The 18,317-nt window shown below is 25.3% G+C and overlaps 6 protein-coding genes across 6 annotated transcripts; 4 read left to right on the top strand and 2 right to left on the bottom strand.

Moving 5' to 3' along the window:
- Positions 1–416: 416 nt before the first annotated feature.
- On the top strand, positions 417–3,374 carry DICPUDRAFT_84633 (uncharacterized protein; the record flags this gene model as incomplete). Its single annotated transcript, XM_003294088.1, has 1 exon — positions 417–3,374. One exon carries the CDS (start codon positions 417–419, stop codon positions 3,372–3,374), a length of 2,958 nt encoding a protein of 985 aa, XP_003294136.1.
- Positions 3,375–3,511: 137 nt separating this feature from the next.
- On the bottom strand, positions 3,512–5,711 carry DICPUDRAFT_159089 (uncharacterized protein; the record flags this gene model as incomplete). The annotated part of the gene is made up of 3 exons (XM_003294092.1): positions 3,512–4,921; positions 5,009–5,408; positions 5,491–5,711. The coding sequence occupies 3 exons, from the start codon at positions 5,709–5,711 to the stop codon at positions 3,512–3,514; spliced, it is 2,031 nt and encodes a 676-aa protein (XP_003294140.1).
- Positions 5,712–6,085: 374 nt separating this feature from the next.
- DICPUDRAFT_159090 (uncharacterized protein) lies at positions 6,086–6,451 on the top strand (the record flags this gene model as incomplete). Its single annotated transcript, XM_003294089.1, has 2 exons — positions 6,086–6,173; positions 6,246–6,451. The coding sequence occupies 2 exons, from the start codon at positions 6,086–6,088 to the stop codon at positions 6,449–6,451; spliced, it is 294 nt and encodes a 97-aa protein (XP_003294137.1).
- A 768-nt stretch (positions 6,452–7,219) lies between these two features.
- On the top strand, positions 7,220–10,863 carry DICPUDRAFT_159091 (NAD(P)+ transhydrogenase (AB-specific); the record flags this gene model as incomplete). The annotated part of the gene is made up of 3 exons (XM_003294090.1): positions 7,220–7,445; positions 7,533–8,412; positions 8,487–10,863. 3 exons carry the CDS (start codon positions 7,220–7,222, stop codon positions 10,861–10,863), a joined length of 3,483 nt encoding a protein of 1,160 aa, XP_003294138.1.
- Positions 10,864–11,128: 265 nt separating this feature from the next.
- Positions 11,129–15,155, top strand: DICPUDRAFT_159092 (uncharacterized protein; the record flags this gene model as incomplete). The annotated part of the gene is made up of 7 exons (XM_003294091.1): positions 11,129–11,143; positions 11,968–12,029; positions 12,099–12,179; positions 12,260–12,394; positions 12,467–12,934; positions 13,076–14,892; positions 14,959–15,155. The coding sequence occupies 7 exons, from the start codon at positions 11,129–11,131 to the stop codon at positions 15,153–15,155; spliced, it is 2,775 nt and encodes a 924-aa protein (XP_003294139.1).
- A 125-nt stretch (positions 15,156–15,280) lies between these two features.
- Positions 15,281–16,513, bottom strand: DICPUDRAFT_42973 (uncharacterized protein; the record flags this gene model as incomplete). The annotated part of the gene is made up of 1 exon (XM_003294093.1): positions 15,281–16,513. The coding sequence occupies one exon, from the start codon at positions 16,511–16,513 to the stop codon at positions 15,281–15,283; it is 1,233 nt and encodes a 410-aa protein (XP_003294141.1).
- Between the last annotated feature and the right edge of the window lie 1,804 nt (positions 16,514–18,317).

The following is an 18,317-nucleotide window of genomic DNA, read 5'->3' on the forward strand; positions in this document are numbered from 1 at the left end:
TTATAGTTTTTTTTTAAAGATTTTTTTTTTTTTTTTTTTTTCATTCGAATAAATATATAAATCTATTTATTAAATAATTATTATGGTAATATAAAATGTAGAATCAATTATTTTTTTTAAAATATTTTTTCTTTTTTTTTTTTAATTTTTTTAAAAAAATATTTTTTTTATGATTTTTTTTATTTTTTTTTAAAATTTTTTTTTTTTGGTATCCTATTGATGAAATTTACATATAGATTTTTAAATTTATTTTATCCCAGTTTTTTTTTGTGTGTAAAATAATACTTATTTGTAAAAATAATAATAGTAATTAAAATAGTTATAGTATTTAAAATAGTAATTTAATATTTGTAAAAATAAAAATTAAATTAAAATTAAAATTAATAATATTACATAATTAATAATAAATAATAAAAATGGATAGTAATGAAATACTATTCTGGAAAATTATCCATAATAAATATTTATTTAATTATATTTTAAATTTATTATCATATGACTTTACGCATAAATATGGTAATGTAATTTTACATCACTCTGTAGATTGGCTTATAGAAAATGGGTATAAAAAAACCCTAAAACACAAGATTTTAAATAATCATTATTTGGTGTTTGGTGTGGACTTTGATTTATTTTATCAAGATAAGCTTGGTAAAATATTCAAATTTTTTAATAAAGACCCTGACACCCATGGAAACAATAAAGAATTTTACAAGACACTGTTAAAGAGATGCAATAGTCACCTGTGTATGAATCCAAACAGCAAGGCAATGATAGCAACAGCAGTATACAATTTGAAGGCGTTACAAGTAATTTGCGAATATTATGGATATGTCCCCACTATCGAAGTCCTTTACCAGTCCATCGAAACAAGACATTTTAAAGTAACAAGATGGATTCTAGAGACCTTTTATCATAAAATTAAATCAAATTCCACTGCTCTTACAAATAATATAGAATTGGAAGTTTGGGAAAAATTAAAGAATACAATAATCGAAAAAATATCTTTATCTTATAGAAAATTTAATAGATACTATAGATTAATAATATTTTTAGTTGAAACATTACATTTTGAATCTCCAATAGATCATTTAAACAAAATAATTTCATCAACATCAACAACATCAGTACCAGTTTCAGTACCAGGTTCAGTACCAGTTTCAGTACCAATAACAGCGACACCATCTACTCCATCAACTTCATCAACATTAAATATCGAACAGCAAAATTATTTAAATTCAACCAAAAGAAGATTTAACCTGTTATATAATGTTTGTCCATTCGAATTAAATTTTAAAATATCATGGTTATTAAATGCATGCCTTTCAATTGTTTCTTTAAATCTCATATATAATCACGATTTTAGTGATAATTCTAATAATAGCTCGCAGGGTTGTATGAATTGTAATAATTGTATCAGTTCAGAAAACTCAAGTGATGGTTTAAACAATGACAATAATCAAAATACTACTTCTAACGATAGTGCAACTTCAAAGTCTCGATTAACTTTTATATTAACAAAAAAAGAATTAGAAAGCATGAAGTTTACAAAAGAAGAATTAAAATCAAGAATTTTAGAAATTGATGAAAATCATCAAAATGCTAAAAAATTAGTTCAAATGTATTTGGCAACAAAGGAGAAAAGAAATAATACCAAATGTTCAATGTACTGGTTAAAGTATGGAAATGATAACTTTCAAAATATTGATCAAATTAATAGTTTTTGGAGTGCTGATACAAATGCATTTAAATATGGTAGTCATATATTATTAAGAAAATGGTTCCATAGTCAAAACAGCATTCCACAGCCATTCTTAGATCTGTTGGCAAAGGTTAATCAAGTAGTAGAGCAGCAATCAATTGATAACCAAAGAATCAATTTATTATTTGAACATTGTCAAGATAGAAATCGTCAAATCGAATTTATTAAACAAATTTCAAATGATATTAATGATGAATCTTGTTCCATTACCCATAAGCTCCATCCATTATTCTTCCTAAGTCTAGTAGTATCATATGACGATTTAGAATTGGTAAAATTAGCATTTAATTTATTAAAGAAATCATTTAAAAGATTAAATAGAAACAATCAACAAAAGCAAGATCAAGATCAAGAAGAAACCTCAAGTGAACATCCTAAAAAGAAACAAAAAATTGATAATGACAACAACAACAACAATAATAATAATAGTTATTTTGAATGCTTTATAAATTTATCAGAATATAAAGATAAAGAATTAAATATATTTTATACGCAATATTTTAATGAAAGTAAATTATCAAATATTTATCAATATGTTCAAAGTTTACCAGTATTAGAGTTTATATGTCAATATTTTGATTGTACAATTAATTGCGAATTAAAATCATGGTTTTTAAAGGGAAGAATCGATTTATTAGAAAGATATGAAAAAATAGTCCAAAGTAAAACAAGTAACAAAATACCATTTCCTATAATGTATATCTCTTGGCAGCTAGATGATCAAAGGTTCAGTCAATATCTCGAGTGTACGAGATACGTAGTATCAAAACAAGATAGATATAATTTAGTACCTGGGTCCCTATCATTTATAAATAACTTTGAAAAGAAAATGACACCAAAAGACATTGAAAATTTAAAATATATTATCGAAAACTATCAAGATTTAGTGTACTATCCATTCGATTCGTCTCACAACCACTGTAGAAACAATTTAACTGAAGCTCATATCGAATTTTTTAAATGGGTATTAGAAACAAGGCATCAAGATTTTAGTAGCGGTCGTTGCCATTTATCATTTCAAGAGTACAAATTACTATTATATTATACAGGAAATCATAATCAGTTATTTTCAGAATTTGGCAATAATCAATTAATCCATCCCAGTCAATTCTCATCACCACCTTCACAGGAATCAAAGAGTATATCAATCGTTGACTTCTTTTATGAATCTGATATTTGGTTACAAAAAGTAGGTGAAAATGGAAATATTGATATTATTGAAAAAATTATTCAAACCTTTTTTTTAAAAGAGACTGTCGAATCAAAGTTTTACTTATTAGTTTTACAGAGTATTATAAACACATCTTTAGATTTTGGTCACACTAAAGTATTTAATTATTTATATAAAAATTATCCTCAATTTCTGCCATTTAATTATGGTTTTAATCAAAATCAAAAATATTCAGTTTTAAATAATAATATTTATAATCAATTAAATAATAATAATATTAATAATAATAATATTAATAATAATAATAATAATAATAATAATCTACAAGAAATGTTGAATGATTCATTTCAAAGCCAACAGTTTCAGTTACAGTTTCAACCCCAACAACTAACTCCGCAATTACAACATAAATTTTTCAATGACCAATTATTTAATAAATAAAAGATAATACTGAAATATTGTAATAAATTTACAAATTTTAAAAAATTTATTTAATTATTTATTTATTTATTAATTTATTAATTTAACATTGTATATAACATATTACTATATATGATATATTGATCATTATCTTTATTTTAATTGTTTGGGTTATTAAAATAATTTTCAAATTGTTGCTTTTCTTTTTTAGAATAGTTGAGAGCTAATGTATTAAGTTTTTGAATTTCTGCTTCATACTTTTTCTCTGAAAAAGCATCAAAGCTATTGTTGATTGTGTCAATTTCTTTAGCGGCAACCAAGTCATCTAATGATTGTTGATATTGTCTTAATTCTTTAAAGCAATTGGATCTAATTCTATAGGCTTTTGAGGTTTCGGTGTAATCTAATGAGGCATTACAATATTTTAAAACACGGTCGAGAATTTTATCTTGAGTAATTTCTTTTTCCTTATGTGGCATTCTTTGATAGCAAAGTACAACGTTTGTGAGAGTTTGGGCGGCTAATCCTAAAAACTCTTCAAACATTTCATCAGATTCACATTTACCTAAATACTTTTTGCTGCAATATCCTTTTGAAACCTTATAGTTTCTGAACGATTTCAAAAAAAGACCTTTTTTAAAGTTTTCTTTACCCAATTCATTATTCTTCTTGATGGCGTTAATCTTTTGTTGCATTGGCATCATTACTAATTGCACTGGTGTTGGTTTTATACGTTGGTTTTCAGATAGCTCTACTAAGACGGCAATGGTTGCATTTGGAGGTACTATATATTTGTCTGTTGAACAAATACCAAACTCACCATAGGCAAATTCTGGTGGAATGGTTGCTATTACGATTTCATTGTATTTCATATGGGAAATAACAAAGTGTAAACCATCGATGATTGCGTCATCATCTCCATAAATAAATTTATCTGTTTTTTTATCTACAACTTTACCATCTTCTAAATAATACACAAAATCTAATGAGACCTCGGTACCTAAATCTGGCTTGTTATCAGAGTCAAAGACTTCTTTGATGTAGTGAATTTGAATTGATTTGGTTTTGAAAATTGATATTCTATGGTCACTCTTGATTGGAACACCAAAAATTTTATTTTCGCACTCTATATCTTCACCCAATTCCAATAATGCTTTTTCATAAACACTTAATTTTTTCTCCTTTTTGGAATTCTCAATTTCTGCTTTTTTATTTTTGTTATAGTTGTCATCATTTTCTAGAACCCCATTGATGAAATTGTCAATTTCTTGAGTATAATAACTTTCATTTAAAATTTCATTTACTTGTTTATCTTCTTTGTCTAAATGGCCAAGATGAACTGATTGTAATGTCTGTAAATATCTAAGGGCTCTATAATGACAGCTACGAAGTGATTGATCCTTCTTTACAAATAACTTTGAATAAATCAAATGGTTATTAATTAAACATGTTGAATAATGATTTTTTGAATAACCACCAAAAGTAGAGCTGATGATAGTATTTCCAGTGTCAATTGCTTTATATTCATTAATAATTGCTGTTGGATTTTTTGTTTTAATAAAATCATCCTAAAATTAAAGTAACAATGTAAAAAAATTAGTTTTTTTTTTTTTTTTTTTTTTTTTTTTTTTTTTTTTTTTTTTAAAAAATATTACCTCATCTTCTATTTTAAATTGAAAATTTGATTTGTATAAAATGGTTCCAATTAAATCTTTTCTTGAGACTAAGTTGCTTTCAAAATCGAAAACTTTTTGGAATGGTACTAAACTCTCCCATATCTTTTTATAATGTTCCATTGAAACATCTCTTTCTCTTCCTTCTAAATCTACATTTACAAAAATTGCATCACCCTTAAGTTTTTGTTTTCCTTTTAATGAGTTTGCACGGATGTTCAATGGTAATAATTGTAAGTCTTTATATTTAATTGATCCCTCCTTTGGTGGAGATCCGTCCAATGAGTCCATGATTGTGAATAACGGAAAAAAAAAGAATGAGGGATCATGTTTACCGATATATTCTCTTCTTGTTCCCGGTACTCCAAAGAGGACTTCTAATCTTTAAAAAACCAAAAAACAATAGTTAGTAAAAGTAACTTTACTAAAAATAATAGTTTATGAGTTATTATTTAAATACATACTGTTTTTGTAAGGTTGGTTGGTCATATGAAAGATATATTTCAAATGGATCTATATGATCCCAGCATGATACAAATATAGCTTTATAGGAGTTAGGCTTTGGTGATTTAAATTGTTCGGAAAGACCATTGTAATCAACTTTTTGATTGGTTGTTTCTATTTGGTTTTGTTCTAAAATGGGTTCCAATATTGGCATGGTATCCAAGGCTATAACACTATCCATATTTTATTTAAAATGGTTGATTTATTTATAAAATATAAATAGATGGAATATAATTGTACATAAATTTATGATATTTGTTGTTTATACGATAATAGGAAATGAGATTAGAATTAATAAAATAAAAAAAGAAACAAAATTTTTTTTTTCTTTTTTTTTTTTTTTTTATAAATTTGTCATTTTTTTTTATAATTTTTTTTAATTTTTAAAAATATTTTTTTTTTATTTCTTTTTTTTTAATTTTTTTTTTTTTTTTCATTTTATTAACCTTTCAAACACACATCTCAAAATTTTAGTATCTTGTTTTTTTAGGTTTTACCAGTTTCAACAAATATACATCTATCTAACATTAAAAAGTAAAAATATTAATATAAATAATGTCGGAAAATAACAATACAAATAATAACAATACCAATAGTAATAATAATAATATTGATAATGAAAATAAAGAGTGGGTTAATATTGGTATGTAAACAATTAGTTTTTTGTATCGCTGTTATTGCGCTATTGTAGTCTAATACATTATCATTTTTTTAGGTTATGAAAATTGGAAAAGAATAAATAAACAATGGAGAGAATCAATTTCGACCAATCCAACCAATGCTTCAAATAAATATAAATCAGTTGATGCAGTTACAATAACAGAAGAGTTTTTAAATAAGAATGGAGCATTTTCAAAAAGAGTACCTTTGCCAGATTTAGTTGCAATATTATCAGAAGAGTGGGAAAATGAAGAAAACTAAAATCATACACATACATATATACATACAATCATATAATAATAATAATAATATATATATATATATTTAGAAAACAATTATCAACTTTTACATAAATAATAAATAATAAACAAATAGCAAATAATAAATATAAAATTCTAATGATGACCGTTAATCCTATCCTATCGTGTAAATAAATAGGTTATTCAGTGCCAATAGTAATAATATATAGAAAACAGTGTTAAAAACAATAGGTGTGCAAAAATGGCAAAATAATGTTACAACAAATAATATAATATAAAATTTTTTATTTTTTTTAGTTTCTTCATTTTATTAAAATAATAATAAAAAAATATAAATTTTATAAAATAAATAATAATAATTTATATAAAAAAATAAAAAAAAATATTAAAAATTAAATTAATTTTATAATAATAAAAAATAAATATCTAAACCCAAATTTTTTGTTAACTTACAAATTTTTAAATTAAATTTAATTTTTAAAGAAAAAAAAAAAACATTTAATAAAAGGAGCTCCATCACAGGAAAAAAAAAAAAATTCATTTTCAATAAATCACAATCATCACACCACATTTACCAATTGTATATTTTATATATTATACAATTATTATCTGTATATTTTTATAACTTTTTTTTTTTTTTTTTTAAACTTGTATATTATATTTTTTTTTTTTTTTTTGATTGTATATTATTTTTTTTTTTTTTTTTTTTTTTTTTTTTAAAATCACAAACACAAAATTTATTTTCTTTTTAAGGAAAATTAAATAAAAGATGAATAATTTATTATCATCAATTAGCAAAAAAACTGTAAATATTTTTAAATCTAATAAATCAATATTAAAAGATTTTAAATATTCAAATTTTGTTAGTTCATCAAATAACCAACCAATTTCAACTGTTTCGAGAAAAACCATTCCAATTAACAAAAACAACAATCTAAAAAATGATTTAATAAATTCAACATTACAATCTAAAACAACCATTGGTGAAAAAATTAGTAAGTAATTTATTTTAATTATATATTTCTTTAAAACTATTAATTTATTAATTTATTGATTTTTTTTTTTAATTTAAAAAATTTTAGTTGAAATTAAAAGAAATATTTCAACATCAAATAAATTATTTTATAGTACTTTAAAAGATTCAACATCTTCAAATATAGCTGGTACAGTTTCTGGTAGTAATAATGATATTGCCTTAGAACTAAGTAAAGATATCAAGGGTATTCCATTTAATGAGTTGGTTATTGGTGTACCAACTGAAATTTATCAAAGTGAAAAAAGAGTTTCGATGACTCCAGAGAATGTTGCATTACTCGTCAAAAAAGGATATAAAGTATTGGTTGAAGAGGGCGCTGGTAAGGGTTCTAAATTCCAAGACCAACAATATATTGCAGCTGGCGCAAAGATCACTACCGCTACTGAACTTTACAAGAAATCCGATATTCTATTAAAAGTTAGAGGTCTTCAACAAAACATCAATTTGGGTAAACACGAGGTCGATATGATGAAAGAAGGTGCCACCGTTATTAGTTTCCTAGCTCCAGCACAAAATCAAGAAACTATAAAGTTACTTTCCCAAAAGAAAGCTACAGCTATTGCTGTAGATTGTATTCCACGTATCAGTAGAGCCCAAGTCTTTGATGCTCTTTCTTCAATGGCAAACATTGCTGGTTACAAAGCTGTAATCGAAGCCTCAAATTATTTTGGTCGTTTTTTCACTGGTCAAATAACTGCTGCTGGTAGAATTCCACCTGCTAAAGTTTTAGTTATTGGTGCAGGTGTTGCTGGTCTTTCCGCTGTTGGTACTGCTAAAAATATGGGTGCTATTGTTAGAGCTTTCGATACTAGAGCCGCTGCTAAAGATCAAGTTAAAAGTATGGGTGGTGAATTCTTAGAGGTTCACGTTAAAGAATCTGGTGAGGGTTCTGGAGGTTATGCCAAAACAATGTCAAAAGAATTTATGTAAGTATTATATATAAAATTAAAAGCAATATATTAAAAATAATTTATTAATTTAAATTTATTGTTTTTTATAGTGACGCTGAAATGGCATTATTCGAAAAACAATGCAGAGAAGTAGATATTGTTATTACAACTGCACTTATTCCAGGTCAACCAGCACCAAAATTAATCACCAAACAAATGGTTGAAGTTATGAAACCAGGTTCAGTTGTTGTTGATTTAGCTGCAGAGACTGGTGGTAATTGCGAATTAACACGTCCAGGTGAAGTTTATAATCATAATGGTGTTAATATAATTGGTTTTACAGATTTACCATCAAGAATGGCTACCCAATCAAGTACACTTTATTCAAATAACATTACCAAATTCCTTTTAGCCTTAGGTGATGATAAAGAATTTAAATTAGATTTCAATGATGAAGTTCATAGAGGCTCAACTGTATTATATAAAGGAACTTTAATATGGCCAGCTCCAAAAAAAGCAGTTGTTCCACCACCAACACCAGCTGTACCAAGCCCTTCAGCAACTCCATCTACTAAAGAAGGTGCAACTGCACTATTAAAAAAAGAGGATAGTCTTTTTGCATCAACTTTAAAAACTGCAGGTATTGCTACTGCAGCAATGATGACCGCTGCCGCAATGTCTCTGGGTATGCCTGCTGATATTATGGTTAATTTAACCACATTCTCTTTAGCCACTATTATCGGTTACAAGGTAGTTTGGGGTGTAACACCAGCTCTTCATTCACCATTAATGTCAATTACTAATGCAATCTCTGGTATTGTTGCCGTTGCAGGTCTTCACTTGATGGGTGGCGATACTTTGCCATCAACAGGTGGTCAATTTTTAGCAGCAGCTGCAGTATTTATGGCAAGTATTAATATTGCTGGTGGTTTTACAATCACTAAAAGAATGTTGGATATGTTTAAATTACCAACTGATAAACCAACATACGAATATTTATATGGTCTCCCATCTTTGGGTTTCTTGGCTGCCTATCTCGTTTCCTATAGTGCCTCTGCCCCAGCACTTCAACAATTAGCCTATATAGCATCATCAGTTCTTTGTATTCTCTCGATTGGAGGTCTTTCAAATCCAAAATCCTCGAGATTGGGTAATATTCTTGGTATTAGTGGTATTGGTATTGGTTTAACAGCAACCATTGCAAGCTTGGGTGCTTCAACTGCACTTTTAACTCAAATTGCTGGTGTAGGTTTATTGGGTGGTGGTATTGGTTTTTTAATTTCAAAGAAAATTAATTTCACTGAACTCCCACAATTAACAGCACTTTTCCACAGTTTTGTAGGTTTAGCCGCAGTTTTAGCATCAGCCTCTTCTTTATTAGCAGATTACAATACATTTGGTCTTTTAGATACCGTTCATAAGAGTTCGGTTTATTTAGGTGCACTTATTGGTGGTATTACATTCACAGGTTCATTAGTAGCATATGCCAAATTACAAGGTAGCATTGGTAAATACAAAGTACCATCAAAACCATTACTTTTACCAAATCGTAACTTAATCAATGGTGGTTTAGCTCTAGCAAATGCAGCAACTTTTGCAACCTTTTTAACCACATCAAGTCCAGCTTTAGGTTTAGCATGCATTGCAGGTACAACTATTCTCTCATTCATTCAAGGTCATCTTTTAACTGCTGCTATTGGTGGTGCTGATATGCCTGTAGTCGTTACAGTTTTAAACAGTTATTCAGGTTGGGCTTTAGTTGCCGAAGGTTTTATGTTAAATTCACCACTCTTAACTATTGTTGGTGCCATCGTTGGCAGTAGTGGTGGTATTTTATCATACATTATGTGCAAAGCTATGAATAGAAGCTTACCATCTGTCGTTTTTGGTGGTGTTGGAACAAGTTCAATGGGTAAAGGTGAAGCATTAAAAATCACTGGTACCCATACCGAAATAAACTCTGAACAAGCCACCGAAATGGTATTAAACGCTAAAAATATTCTCATTGTTCCAGGTTATGGTATGGTCGTTAGCAAATCTCAATATCCAGTCGCCGAACTCACTGATACTCTCATTAAAAATGGTTATAATGTTCGTTTTGCTATTCATCCAGTAGCTGGTCGTCTTCCAGGCCATTTAAATATTTGTCTCAGTGAAGCTAAAGTACCATACGATATCGTATTCGAAATGGACGAAATAAACCCAGAAATTAAAGATGTCGATCTTGTTATTGTCATTGGTGCAAACGATACTGTCAATAGTGCTGCAGTCGAAGATCCAAATTCAATTATTGCTGGTATGCCAGTTATTGAAGTTTGGAAAGCAAAACATTGTATAGTTCTCAAACGTTCATTACAACCAGGTTATGCTGATATTGCCAATCCAATTTTCTATAAACCAACAACTTCAATGTTATTTGGTGATGCAAAAGTAACTTGTGACGATTTAAAGAATAAAATTAACAAACATTTTAATGAAAAACATTAAAATAATAGAATAAAAAATAATCAATTTACATATAATAACAAAATAATATAGAAAAAAAAATAAAAAAATAAAAATAGTAAATATCTCGAAAAATAATTTTTTTTTATTTTAAATATCTATTTTTTTTTTTTTAATTTTTTTTTTCTGATGGAAGGTTTGTGCAAGCTCTCGAAAAAAGATCTTCATAAAATTTTTATTATGGAATATTATTACTTATTATTTTATTTTTAAAAAAAATATCAAAAAAAATTAAACAACAAAATAAATGGAAAATATTATGGTATTTTTTTTTTGTTGCTGGATATTTTATAAGATTTTTAAAGATTTTTGGGCAATTTTACGTGGTTATTAAAAAAATAACTAATACCATCATTATAATGGCCAAAAAAAAAATGAAAAAAAAAATAATTATTTGACTCAATAAAATAGTTTTGGTTTTGTTATTTTAATTTTATTATTATATGATCATATAATAGTTTTTTATTTATTTATTTTTTGTATTCTCTACACGATATTTTAATTTATTTGATTTATTTTTATAAAAAAAAAAATTACAATTTCGAATTTATTTCAAAAAATGAAATTTTTTTTTATTTTTTTTGTTTTTTTTATATTGTTTGTAACCGAGATATATAATGCCTCACAATTAAAATGCTTTAAAGATTTTTTTGAAGTTATTGGTCAAACACAATTACTTTCAAATGTAGTAGATGATACATCAATATGTAAAATAAAACCACAGGTAGCTTGTGACAATAGCCAAATTACAGAATTATTTATTACTCAATTATCAAAAACTCATATAACAAACCAGGTTTCATGTTTTAGTAGCTTAAAAAAATTGTAAGTTAACCATTGTATAGCGTTTAGTATCAGGTAATATTAAATGTTATATTAACAAATATTTTTATTTTTATTTAATTTAATTTTATTTCAAATATAACAATAATGTAAAGAACTTTAACATCAGCTTACCTTTCTGATGAATTTTTATCAAGAGATAGTCAATTCCCAATGAACTTTTCTTTATTTTTAATTAATCCACAGACTTATTTAATTCCCACGGACGAGTTAGCAACCAACATCTCTAATTTGTCTATTAAGGCTGAACAAATATATCATGGGGATAAAATATCGCTTGATACCTTTAGAAATGTTAGAAAACTGTAAGTTATATAGAACTATATCTTTTATAGCCATTATTTATTTCATATTTTAATCATTTTATTTTATAGAGAGCTTTTAGATTATACAGGGGGAGATCAAACTGTTAATTTTGTAGATCCTACAATACAAACATCTTATCAAAGAGAAATGTAAGTTATTTACATATGAAAACTTTATAGTTTTAAAATAAAATAAATATTAATTTTAAAAAAAAATATTTTATTTTTAGATCAGTATTTTCGAAAAATTTACCAAACCTAAAATTAATATCAAATGTAGATACTATGGCAGTTGACCTACAAAATGGTTTTGATTCAGATTCTATAGAAAATTATAAAGGATATTCAGATATAAAAAGTAGAATGTAAATATTAAATTTAAAAAAAAAATTTTAATTTAAAAAATTTATTAACTTTTTTTTTTTTTATTTTGTTAGAGAAATAAAATCTAATGATATTAATACTTGTGTTAGTCCAAAGATACTGGACAATGGAGCTATAATGAGTGTCAGAAATTTAAAGTTTCAACTTTGTTTTTCAGAACTTACCGATAAAATTGATTTGGCAAATCTTTATCCAAATTTACAAACTATTGAAATTCTTTCAGAACTTTCATTTATACATCAGCAATTTCAATTCTCTTCAGTACCATCAAGTCTTTCAATGTTTAAGATGACAAACTCTAGCTTTGGTGCTTTGATACACGCCTATAATCTTTTGATCAATGTTCCCACTGTAGATATTAGTTTTAATCAAATCGCTGACCAGGTTTTGCCGGTATATCCAAATGATAAGACAAATGGTATTTACTCATTAGATTTAAGAAATAACAAGCTAACTGGTTCATTGGATCAATCTTATTGTAAAATCAATAAATTAATAATCATGGATAACTCATTAGATGGGTAAGTTTATTATCATAGTTATTATTAATTTTTATTTATTATACAATACTAAATATTTTTTTAATGATAAAGTGAAATACCAGATTGTTTTCTCTGTTATATGAAGGATGAAACTTTTAGAAATAGATTCAATAATAATAGATTTACTAATGTAGATATGACCTCCATTCAAAAGTCTTGTTTTGGTAAAGTTATTCCACGATTAAGAATAGATGGTAACACTAATAGAGTTTTTATGGAGGGTCAAAATTTGGGATTTGATCCATCAAGAATTACTACAAACCCACAAATACAATGGAGTTTAGATTTAGCCTCCACCCGTTTATCAAGTGATTTCTCAAAATATAAAGACATATACACTTTATTCAAAATTAAATTTGAAATTCCAGAATTAGAGTTTACTCTTAGAGCAACCCCAATTCAATTTATAGTAACTGAATATACAAGTTTTTCTGCCAACTCAACTATTATTTTCAAAGGTTCCGATTTTACATATGATATATTAACTACTAAAGTCGTTGTTGACAATTATGACTGCGATGTTTCATCTACCACCTTTTCGACATTGGTATGTACGATATCTGACCCTGCTTTTGATGGTAAAACCAAAGACTTATCAGGTTTAATAACAAATATTACTATAACCAAACCTGATAAAAGTATTTTCTATCTCCAATTTACCACAAGTTTTAGTTCAACTGGGCCATTAACTGTTCAGGTTATTCCTTGTCCAAATCAATGTAGCCAAAATGGTATTTGCTATTCAAATGGAGAATGTAAATGTAATCTAATCACATATGACAAAGATTGTAAACAAGGAACTGATTGTGATGGTTCGTGTAATTCAGGTCATTGTGATTATAAATTTGGCACATGTGTTTGCCCACCCAATTGGACCGGTCCTTATTGTTTAATACCAGTTCATTCTGTAAGCTCTATTGAACCTTGCACAACTTTAGGTGGTAATATAACTATTCATGGTTGGTTTAGCACACAACATGAAAAATTAACAGTTAAAATTGGATCATTAGATTGCGAAAAACCTTATGCAAACGAAACTACTATCCAATGTGTTTTGGGTGCAGGAAGTGGTACCAAAGATTTAAATATAACCCAAAATGGTATAGTTTTATTTTCAAAAAACAAATTCCAATATATTATCCAAGTCCACGAGTGTCCAAATAATTGCACATCATCTAGAAATGGAGTATGTGATTCATCTACAGGTATATGTAATTGTTTTAACCAATGGTCAGGTTACGATTGCTCACTACTTAAACAAACCAATAATACTGGAAGCACTAGCGGAGGAGGTAGTAATGTCCCAGGCTCAACAACAACAGTAGGTCAAGGTGGTACAACAGTTATTACCAATCAAGACACCAATTATGAAATCTCAATCATATCATTAGTAGAGTTTGATATAACCGGAAAGGAAATTAAAACCTTTGATTTAAAGAAACAATGGAATGTAACGGTAAATAGAGAAAAGAATCTATACACATTCACCCAAAATTTAACAGACTCAAAATGTATTATTACTTATACGGTCGAGGAAGTAAAAACTGGGTCAAAAGATTTTGAATTTGCAGGTATTAAATTTTCAATAGATCAAGGTGGCATCAAGCTTGCTGTAAATATTTCAAATTATCAATATACAAGTTCATTAAATTCATTGCAACTAAGAATCCTCTCTGAAACTGTAGAATCTGGGTCAGGTGAATGTAATCAAGTTAAATCAGAGTCTGATGTTTCAAATGTAGATCCAAATCAAACATTAAACTATATTAGTTTAAAAAAAAATAATAAGCAAATGAATGGTAGATTTATTAACAAAGTTGTTTCAGATAATAGAGTAACTTATATGTCAACAGAAGTGGTTAAAGAATTATCAAATTCAACAAATATTGTTATGGGTTTAAATTTACCAAATTGTCTCGAATGTTTAATTGATCCAGGTAATTAATCATATCATTATTTTAAATGTTTTATTAATTATTTATTAATAATTTCTTATTTTTTAGACTTTTCACTTTTAGTATCACCAAACTATAAATCAGAATGTGACTCCAAATCAAATTGGTTTTTACCTGTTGTAATCGCAGTTCCAGTTGGTGGTTTTGCAGTTATATTAATAACTAGTATTATTTTATATAAAAAATATAAATATTCAATTAAATTACTTATGAACTCTTCAATTAAGATGAAAGAAAAAAATTAAATAAAAATATAGTCTTTTTTTTTTTTTTTAGTTTAAATAATAATTTTATTTTATGAATACTAAAATTATTATATTATCGGAAATAATAAATATTATTATTTTATTTTATTATTTTATTTTATATTTTAATATTTTTTTTCAATATAATTTGTAAATTCGTAAACAAATTCATTTAGAATCTCTAGTATAAAGGGGTTATATAATGAATCGAAACCTTTTTTCCAAGAGTTATTTGAACTATCGACTTTAACAATAATTTTAATTTTTTCTTTTGTTGATTTTAACTTTTGATCGGTAATTTGGCTGACAATTTTCTTTATTCCAGCTGCAATACCTTTTTGAATTGATATATAGAAGGAACTTGGTAGCTTGATTCTTAATTTGTTGATAAAGTGATCTTTCATTTGTTTGATTTGTTCAGTTTCGGAATTTGGGTTTTGGAAAATAGAGAACAAAAGTAACTTTAATTTGTTGATTTGATCTCTGTAGCCAATGGTAAATAAACTGTTACTAAGGTAGTTAATATTTGGATGAATCATTGAGAAATACCATCCATTTTTATTTGGGGAACTGTAGAATATTAAATTTGAAAAAAAAGTATTTTCATCCCATGGGGTTGCTGAGCGGCAAAAATTGTTACAAAATATTTCAAAAGCAATGACTTTACCAAGTTGTTTTAATTTCTTTTCACCTTTGCTTCCGGAGAAATATTCTTTGTGGTTTAATTCGTTAAATCTTTTTCCATTTGGTTTATATTCTAAGGCCAATATAAAAGATTTATCTAATTCTTGTTGAATGAATTGATATAATTCTTCATCGTTTTGAGAAAAGCTTAATAATGAATTTGACATTTCAGTAAATTCATTACTGGAAAATTGTATTAACTTCATTTCTGGTATTGGATACTTTAACATATCTTCAACAACTGAAGTATAAATTTCTTGAAACATACATGGGGATGATTTTATTAATATTTGATTGATTTGACTTTGAACTTCATCTAAAAATGAAACCAATAAAAATATATTTGAGTTACCAGTATCTAAAGTTTCAATATTTATTACAGAGTTCCAGTTAATGTTTTCTAATGTGCTCGTATATGTGTAGCAATTTGATAAAATTAAATTATTTATATTATTTACAAAATTTGATGAATTGCTGGATGATGATGAAGATGATGAAGAGGATGAAGAGGATGAACTATCTATATTATTATTTAATGAGTTTATATTATTGATATCATAGTTGTTTATTTTTCCGCTCCCGTAGCTACTTTTACTGTCACTAGTACAAGATTTATTTATATTGTTTGATTTATCAAATAAAATTTTATTTTTGAGTTCTTTTATTGTTTTCATTGTTATTTTTATATTTATTTATGAATATTGGTATTCGGACCCACTTTATAATTTTTTTATTTATTGTGGTTTTGATTTTATTTATTTATTGTGGTAAAATTATTTAAAATATTACTATTAAAATTTTATATTATTATTTTATTATATATTAATTTACAACTATTGTTTATTTAAAATTATTTTTTATTTAAAACAAAAAAAAAAAAAAAAAATTTTACTATTACTATTATTAAAAAAAGTTCGTATACATATATATTTAATATTATTATCTTTTCGTAATAATTTTATATGTATTATATATATGAAAATATAGCTATATAAATAAAAACAAAAATATACTAATAAAGATTATTTTTTTTTTAATCCCATTAACAAAATAAAATAAATTAAAAATTATTTTAGGAAAACTATTTAAATTGTTATTATTTATTACTATTTATTACTATAGATAAAATTAAAAATGAAATAAATTTTAAAAAAAATTATAAATTTATTTTTTTTTGGGAAAAAAAAAAAAAAAAAAAAAAAAAAAAAAAATGATTTAAAAAAATTCATATTATTTCTGTTCACTAAATTGTTAACATTTGTGGTAATGGAAATATATATATCACTATGTGGGAGACATACAAGTAAAATTTTTTTATTTCCTTTTTTTAATTTTTAAGCAAGATCTTTACTTTCTCTCATAATAAATTGAAATATGTCTCAATATAAAATAAGTAATTGTAATATATAAATTACATACTTTGTATTAAATAGTTAATTGATTGTATAATTTATTATAATATTATTATAATTATAACCCCTTGTCTTCATTTTTCACCCTAACCACATTAAAATTTAATAAAATTACTCTTATTTAGTTATTAATTTTTTGAGTGTTTAAAGATATTAAAGAAAATTTGTTTTGTGTTTGGTGTAATGTGGTAAAAATAATTTGTGTTTTGAAAGAATAATTTAATTTACTTACTTTATATCTATTACTATCCATATTAAAAAATTTCAAATATACAATAACACACAATGTCCCACTCCCACCATTTCATATTACATAAACAATATACATTCAAAAAAAACCCCACCCACTCACCACATTAAAATAAACCCACACTCACATAAAACAAAAATTTAATTTTTAAATCTACATTTACATGTTAATAGTATTATTTTTAAGATACTTGATTGTTGATACAATAGTATTATATAAAGAAAAGTATTTGAAATTTGTTTAAATGTAAATTATTATAAAATTGGAAAAATTTGTAATTTTTTAATTTTAGGATCATTATAATAAAAATAATAATTAAATTTTATTTTAAATTGTTAATAATAGTAATTGTATTATCTAAAGATATTTTAATATATATTTTAATATATATTAAAACTCGTAATGCGAAGATTTTTTTGTTAAATGTTTATGTTGTATATTGATTAGTTTAATATAATTTATAATTTTAAAATAATAGGTTTTTTAAAAAACCATTATTATAAAATAAATGATTTTCCACTTGAATAGTTACATGAGATTTTATTTAAATATAAAAAATGAAAATTTTAAACTCATCAAGTGATCATTAATATTAAGTTCAAATAAAAAAAATGAAAAATAAAAAAAATAAAATCAATTGAAAAAATCAATTTAAAATTAAAACTATAACATAGTTTTATTATTTATTATAAAATTTTTTAAAAAAAATAAAATTAAAAAAAAAAAAAGATTTAAAAAAAGATAAAAATAAAAAAAAGATATAAAAATAGGGGTGAATTATTTTATTATGTATTTAAAAAATAATTATTCTAATTG

This window comes from Dictyostelium purpureum (genome assembly GCF_000190715.1).
Source record: "Dictyostelium purpureum unplaced genomic scaffold DICPUscaffold_510, whole genome shotgun sequence".
NCBI lineage: Eukaryota > Evosea > Eumycetozoa > Dictyosteliales > Dictyosteliaceae > Dictyostelium > Dictyostelium purpureum.